General features: G+C 52.5%; 1 protein-coding gene across 1 annotated transcript; it reads left to right on the top strand.

Annotated features, from left to right (window-relative positions):
- The first annotated feature begins 1,103 nt into the window (after positions 1-1,103).
- LOC145718109 (developmentally-regulated GTP-binding protein 2-like) lies at positions 1,104-7,082 on the top strand. The gene is made up of 2 exons (XM_081809550.1): positions 1,104-1,283; positions 5,067-7,082. The coding sequence occupies exons 1-2, from the start codon at positions 1,220-1,222 to the stop codon at positions 5,315-5,317; spliced, it is 315 nt and encodes a 104-aa protein (XP_081665676.1). The 5' UTR covers positions 1,104-1,219; the 3' UTR covers positions 5,318-7,082.
- Positions 7,083-7,153: the final 71 nt, after the last annotated feature.

The raw sequence follows: 7,153 nt of genomic DNA, 5'->3' as shown, positions 1-7,153 counted from the left end.
CCAGACACCAGAGAGCTCTCTCTCTCTCTTTCCCTGTGTACATGCACTGAGTAAAGGCCATGTAAGGACACAGGGAGAAGGCAACTGTCTGCAATCCAGGAATAGGGCTCTCACCAAGAACCCAACCATACTGGCACCCTGACCTCAGACTTCCAGCCTCCAGAGACGTGAGAAAACGAAATTCTGTTGTTCAAGCCATCCAGTGTGTGGTATTTTGTTATGGCAGCCTAAGCAGACTAAGACAATCCCTAAATGCCACCGGGTACATCCGCTGAGAATGAAAGACATTCTCCTACATAATCACACCCAAGAAAACTAGCAATGATGCCGTAATATCTAATACCCTATCCAAAGTCAAATTTTCCTCAGTTGTCTTAAGAACGTCTTTTTATAGCTGCTTTTCAAATGTTAACCAGATTCTGGGCAAAGTCCACACATTATATTTAATATCTTTTTATCTAGAACAGTCCCACTGTCTCACCTCCCAACGCACCTTCCCATCCTTGGCAATTGTGAAGAGCCCAGGCCACTTATAAAATGTACCACTTTCTAGATTTGTCTGATGTTTCCTCGTGTCTAAACACAGATACAGTATTTGGGGGCAAGAATTCCAGTAGGAGATGCTGTCTACTTTATAATGCATCATATCAGGAGGCATCTGATGGCAGGTGGTAAGGCTAAGTTGGAACACTTCGTCAACGTGGTAATGGGCATCCACTTTCAACCTCTGCACAAAATAAGAGCCACCAGGTTTTCAACTCAGGTCTTCTTGACACCAGCAGAGTCAGCTGCGCTTGGAACCCGAAGTTCAGGGTTCATCGCCCAAGATTCCCTCTGGGTCTCCCAAGCTCAGCTCAGGCCCAGCTCAGGCCCAGCTCAGGCCCAGCTCAGGCCCAGCTCAGCCCCAGCTCAGCCCTGCGTAGGTACAGCATGGCCCCGCCCTGGCCCCGCCCATCCTGGGCCCGCCCCGACCTCGCCCATCCTGGCCCCGCCCCGGCCCATAGCGGCCTCCCAGCCCCGTCGGCCCAGCGGGCGGAACCAATAGTGTCTGGCACTCCGCTCGACGTCGTCCGTCCGGACTCTGAATCCCGGAGCGCCGGGTGCACGAGGACGCTGTTCTCCGTGGGCTTCCGGGCGCACGCAGTTCTGCCGCCGCCGAGAGGGCGGAATTCCCGGTGCTGCTGCGGTGTCTGTCGGTGCCCCGGGTTCAGCCGCCACCATGGGGATCCTGGAGAAGATCTCCGAGATCGAGAAAGAGATCGCTCGGACGCAGAAGAACAAGGGTGAGGGCCGGCCTGGCGGGGCCTTCCTTTCTGCCCGCCTCAGTTTTCCTGTCTGTAAAATGGGGGAACAACTCCAGCGATAGAGCGGAACGGGCTCGAAGGCAGCAGAGAAGTGCCAGAGACGTGACCAGGTCTCGCAGCGCGCTGGAGGCAGGCAGGACCAGGCGGGATCCTGGTCCCAGCGCCCTGGTCTGATTGCAGACGGTCGCTGTGAGATCGGCTCGGTGCCAGACCAGGTGCCCGATAGAGAAATCGCAGCGCGCAGCCAGCGTCTGACCCAGAGAGAGGCATGGTCGGGCTTCAAACCCGGGTCCCCTTTTGTCCTGGAAAGCCCAGGAGGAGACCTTTCACGGGTATAGCCTCACCCAGCATCTCGGGAACGGAGGCCATCAAGACTCGAGCCTGGCGGACCTGGGTTTGAACTCCAGCGCCACCCGTACATGCTGTGAAAGCTTGGAAAGTCACTTCGCCTCTTTGAGCCTCAGTGCCCTCATCTGCAAATGGGGATCATAATCCCCGTCTCATCTTAGCTCACAGCTAAATTAAACTAGATAGTGTGTGCAAAGTACTAGGCACATGGTAAGCACTCTGTATTTAAAGTACCCCCGCGCCCCGGGCGCCTGGGTGGCTCAGTTGTTAAGCGTCTGCCTTGGCTCATGGGATCGAGCCCCGCGTCGGTCTCCCTGCTTGGCGGGAAGCCTGCTTCTCCCTCTCCGCTCTCCCTGCTTGTGTTCCCTCTCTCGCTGTGTCTCTCTATGTCAAGTAAATAAATAAAATCTTTAAAAAATAAAATAAAATAAAGTAACCCCCCCCAACATAGATAGCACATAATAAAGGATCAAATCTGGAGTTAAGATTGTAAGGGCTGGAGGAGCTCACAGGAGAAGAGCAGTGGGGAGAGAAAAATGATGACACCCAAGAAGACTTCCAGGAGGAGGTGAGACTTGAACTGGTTAAGGGGAGGGTACTCCCGGTGAGGGGCGCTGCTGAGGGAAAAGCATGGCAGTTGGGGTGAGCATGGTGTGTTCATGGGGCAGTTCTAGAGCTAGAACAATCTAGATCAGAAGGAGGGTCTGGAGTAATGGGGGATGCAATTGGCCTGGGTGGGTGAGGCCCGGTGCCTAAGCAGTCCTGCTGTGGGGTTGCAGAGGTAGGAAGCGGGGAATCCTATGTAGCTAGTCTCAGTGTCTGTCCTTCCCTGGCTCTTGTTTAGTTCTAGAGGCTGAGAAGTTGGGGGACCTCATTCATTCATTCATTCATTATGTGAATCTTGCCCAAGCCCTTACTATCTTCTAGGCATGAACACAGCAGGCACATCCTTGCCCTTACGGAGCTGACCTTCCAGTGGATAGTCTTTAAACGAATAACCAAATAAACAAGATCGTTTCAGCCAGCCATAAATGCTGTGAAGACAAACGAGGTTGATCTAACAAGAGTGTGGGGGGTGGGAGTTGGGACCACCAAGGTAGAATGATCAGAGAAGACCTCCATGAGGTGGGGACATCTGAGCTGAGACCAGAATGAGAAGGAACCAGCCATGCAGAGATCTGGGGCAAGACTGTTCCTGGCAGAGGAAGGAACGTCACTGAGGCAGGAACAGACTTGGCTTGTTCAGGGATCTGAAGGTCTGGGGGCTGGAGTGCAGTGATGGCAAAGGAAAGGGCCAATCATGTAGGGCCTTGTAGGTCATGGGAAGGTGGCAGCTGTGTTCTCAGGCAGTGGGAGCTAGCGGAGGGTGTTAAGCAGGGGAGAGACATAGTCTGATTTCTGTTTTATTTATTAGAGAGAGCACAAGCAGGGGGAGTGGCAGGCAGAGGGAGAAGCAGACTCCCTACCGAGCTGGGAGCCCGACGTGGGGCTTGAATCCAGATCCTGGGATCATGACCTGAGCTGAAGGCAGCTGCTTAACTGAGCCACCCAGGCATCCTCTGATTTCTGTTTTAAAAGTTCCCACTGGCTGCCCTGTGGAGTATCTACAAGGATCGAGGAGAGTAGCAGGGAGGCTTTGGCAGTGGTAGAAGAGGGGATGTAAAGATGATGTAAGGATTAAGACCTGGTCCTTCCCTTCAGGGGTGCTCAGAATCTTATGAGCTGGGATGACAGGAAGGATCAGATGAACCTGACGCTTGCTGAACCCATTCTTGACCACTTGTCACTGCCATCAATTCACTCCTTCCCTTGTAGACATTTCCTGAGTACTTGCCCTGTGCCACCAGAAGCTGGGATCCTGCCCCATTTGAGTGAGGGAAGTAAAGAAACAAGATAGTTTCAAGTAGTGATCAAAGCCATGAAGACAATAAACAGGATCATGAAGCCAAGAGGAAGGGTGGGGGTTGCCGTAGATCATAATAATAACCAACAGTTATTGGGTGCTTACCGTGTGCTAATCCTTGTTCTTAGTGCTTTCTGTAAGCCTTACAAAAATCCAGTGGAGTGGTTTCTCCTGTTAACATCCCTGCTTTGCAGATTAAGAAACTGATATACAAGAAGATTACGTAATTTTTCCAAAGTTACACGGCCAGGAATGGCAGGGTGGGATTCCAGCTCTGGTTCTTCCCTCGGCATGACATTGCCCACAGTCCCCTCTGGCTGGGTAGGGGAGGTCTCTTTGAAGAGATGCCATTTGAGCTGAGCCTCAAATGTTGAGAAGGAGCCAGCCCTGGGAAGATAAGGTTGCAATGGAAGGAATAGCAAATGCAAAGGTCCTGGGGCACGAATGGTGACAGCTTGTCCTGAAGAAACAAGAAAGCCACTGTGGCTGGAATGTAGTACATAAAAGAGAGAGCAGAAGGAGATGTTGGAGAAGCAGCGAGGGGCCAGGTTACCTAGCCCCTGCCCGCTCTTGTGGCGAAGATTTTGTAACACCTCCCTTTACTGTCATGAAATGCAGCTCCCTTTTGATAGTGTAACTTTTATACACACAGAATATGAGAAAAATCAATGTCATGCCCTAATCATAATACAAAGGAGGAGAAAAAAAAAGTATAATTAAAATAGTGTTTATTTCAATATTTAAATGTTGGGGCACGGCCAGGATGCAGTGATGTTACAATGAAGGCGTGAGATGGTTGCACCTCTGGGTGGCATCACTGGGTATGTGGCAGCCCCATGCACAGTGTGATGTGTTGGTGACTCAGGCACCCTACAAGAGGCATCACTGGTGACAACCTGGGATCCCAAGATGGTGAGCACCTCTAGGTAAAGTTTCCACCAACACATGCTAGAGTCTTTCCTTAACCTGCACGGAAGTCGCATTCCTGGAAATTTCAGTGTTTATTGACATTGTAAAAAAAAAAAAAGTGTCCTGTGTTTCTACGTGAAACAGAATGAGGCTCTGGGCTCCAATGATCCTAACCCAGGTTGTCCCTCTGCAGATGTCTTAGGGCTGTGAAAAGTCATATGGAACGTAGGACGACTGATGGCTGTTCCTGACTGACTCACACTTTGTAGGGCTGTGGGCTTCCCTGGTCCCTGCCTGATAAATGCCAATGGGGACTTTGCCATCACACGGACAACAGGAAACATCCCCCAGAATCCCCCAGGGAGTGGTGCTGCCCCCATTGAGAACCACTGACCTGGGATCACATGGTCTCAATAAGGAGTCTAGCTTCTATCCTAAATGAAGTGAGAGGCTAAGGGGGCCTTTTAAGCAGGGGGGTGTTTTCTTCCCCGATCTGGTTCTGATGTTTCCAACCAGCATTTGGTTGTATGTGGGGGCGCACCTGACCCACGGGGCTTGGAAACCCTGGATACTTACCTCCCGTCTTGCTTTACGTCCTGTAGCCACCGAGTATCACCTGGGCCTGCTGAAAGCAAAACTTGCCAAGTATCGGGCCCAGCTTCTGGAACCGTCCAAATCGGCCTCATCCAAAGGAGAGGGTTTCGATGTCATGAAGTCGGGTGACGCCCGCGTGGCACTGATTGGATTTCCCTCTGTGGGTAAGGTCAGTGATGGTCAGCATGGGCCTTGGGGAGGAAGCAGCTGTCCCAAACACGACTGTCCAGTGCCGCCTCTTGCTACTTTTCTGAATTAGCTCCAGGCTCCGAGGAGACCCAGCCTCCCCCAGGATTGGGTCCCACCCCTTTATCATCCTGCCATGGCGACCATCATTGTCTGTGTGGGGGAGAAGTGTGGCCACTCAGTCTCGGACCCATCCATCACGTACGAACGTTTACTCAGTGCGTACCCTGTGCCAGGCTCTGGGCCGGGCGCTGGTCATACAGTAGAGAACGAGATAGTTCTGTCCAGTGAAGAGGCTGCTCAGATACAGGCTGAGGGAGCAATGACCAGGTGGCCTGCACACGTGCTGGTGGAGCAGCTTTTATTTATTTATTTATTTATTTATTTTTTAAAGATTTTATTTATTTATTTGAGAGAGAGAGAATGAGAGACAGAGAGCACGAGAGGGAAGAGGGCAGAGGGAGAAGCAGACCCCCCGCTGAGCAGGGAGCCCGATGTGGGACTCGATCCCGGGACTCCAGGATCATGACCTGAGCCTAAGGCAGCCGCTTAACCGACTGAGCCACCCAGGCGCCCCTGCTTTTCTTTTCCCCTCTGCCTGGATAAGGGGTGTGTGTATCACAGGAGGTGGGGATCGGTCTGCTCCCTATCTACACACACACAGTGAAGGTGGGCTTATAGCTACACTGGCCACTGGCATGTTTACTTCTCCAATGTTGTCTGTCCCATTCATACATTAGAGTTCCGTCACCTCGTAATGCCTGCCTAGAAGCCCCACTGTGGTCATAGTGTGATCAGCAGTCTGCTCCTTCCCTCCCGTGCCGATCGCCCGTCCTGGAGCTGCTGTTTCTGGAGGACGCATTCCTCCAAGTCAGCCCAGGGGCTCGAGGTTGTGGGTTTTAAAAATGCCCAGCAGCACTGCCATTTACCCTCCGGAGAAGCTCTAGCTGACTCCACGTGGGGACAGTTAGGAATGTCTCCGAGCATCTGCTCGCGGGATGCTGTGTCAGCACCGGGCAGCGAGCTGGGCCGCGGACAGGTTAGAGGAAGACCCCAGCCTCGGCATCAAGGTCCGCGGAAGCTTCCTTCCTGGTGGCTTGTAGGTGCTTCTTACTTTTTGGGAGCACTCGTACCCCAGTTGGACGTTATTATCAATACCCATCTGGATGCAGTGTCCCCTTGCCCTCCATCCGTGTGGGCTCAGGACAAACAGCATCCTTTTAGTTACCATCCAAGCCAGGTAGGATGAGGAGGGGAAAGTTGCTGGAAACGAGCCACTGCCGTCCGTGGCTCTTCCTCCTCCGGGCCGCTAACAGTTCATCCAGCCGACACCTCGCAGCACTCGGTGTCAGACCTGATTGCCCATTTGACACGCAGCTTCCTGGCCAGTGCTCAGATCCCTGTAGTGACGGGGTGCTTATGACCCCTCAACTTGACAAAAGCTGGACACGGAGCAGCGCAGGGGCCTCCTGCTCAGAAGGAGCTGACGCCCGCGCTGCAGGAGCCCCTCGGTCCCCTGGGACCGTCCCCACGTGTGCCCTCCGCCGGCTGAACCCCCTCATGGTCTTCAATCCTGGCAGGGTTTCCAGATCCCTCTCTGTCTCTTTGGCCCTTTCTCATTTTTCCCCAGTTCTGTATACTAGAATTTCCAAACAAAGAAGAGGTAAAAGAACAAGTACAGTGTACCCGCTCTCTGAATCCATCGATTTTGCCAAATTGCTCCATCTCTTCAGATTTATGTCTGTGCGGGTGTAGGGGGTTTTGTTTTTGTTTTGTTGTATTTTTTTTTAAAGATTTTATTTATTCATTTGAGACACAGAGATACAGAGACAGAGAGAGAGCATGAGCAGGGAGAGAGGCAGAGGGAGAGGGAGAAGCAGGCTCCTCGCTGAGCCAGGAGCCCGATGTG

The sequence above is a fragment of the Leptonychotes weddellii genome, unplaced genomic scaffold (genome assembly GCF_054177405.1).
Source record: "Leptonychotes weddellii isolate Sample4059 unplaced genomic scaffold, ASM5417740v2 HiC_scaffold_10880, whole genome shotgun sequence".
NCBI lineage: Eukaryota > Metazoa > Chordata > Mammalia > Carnivora > Phocidae > Leptonychotes > Leptonychotes weddellii.
This window is presented reverse-complemented; position numbering and strand designations above follow the sequence as displayed.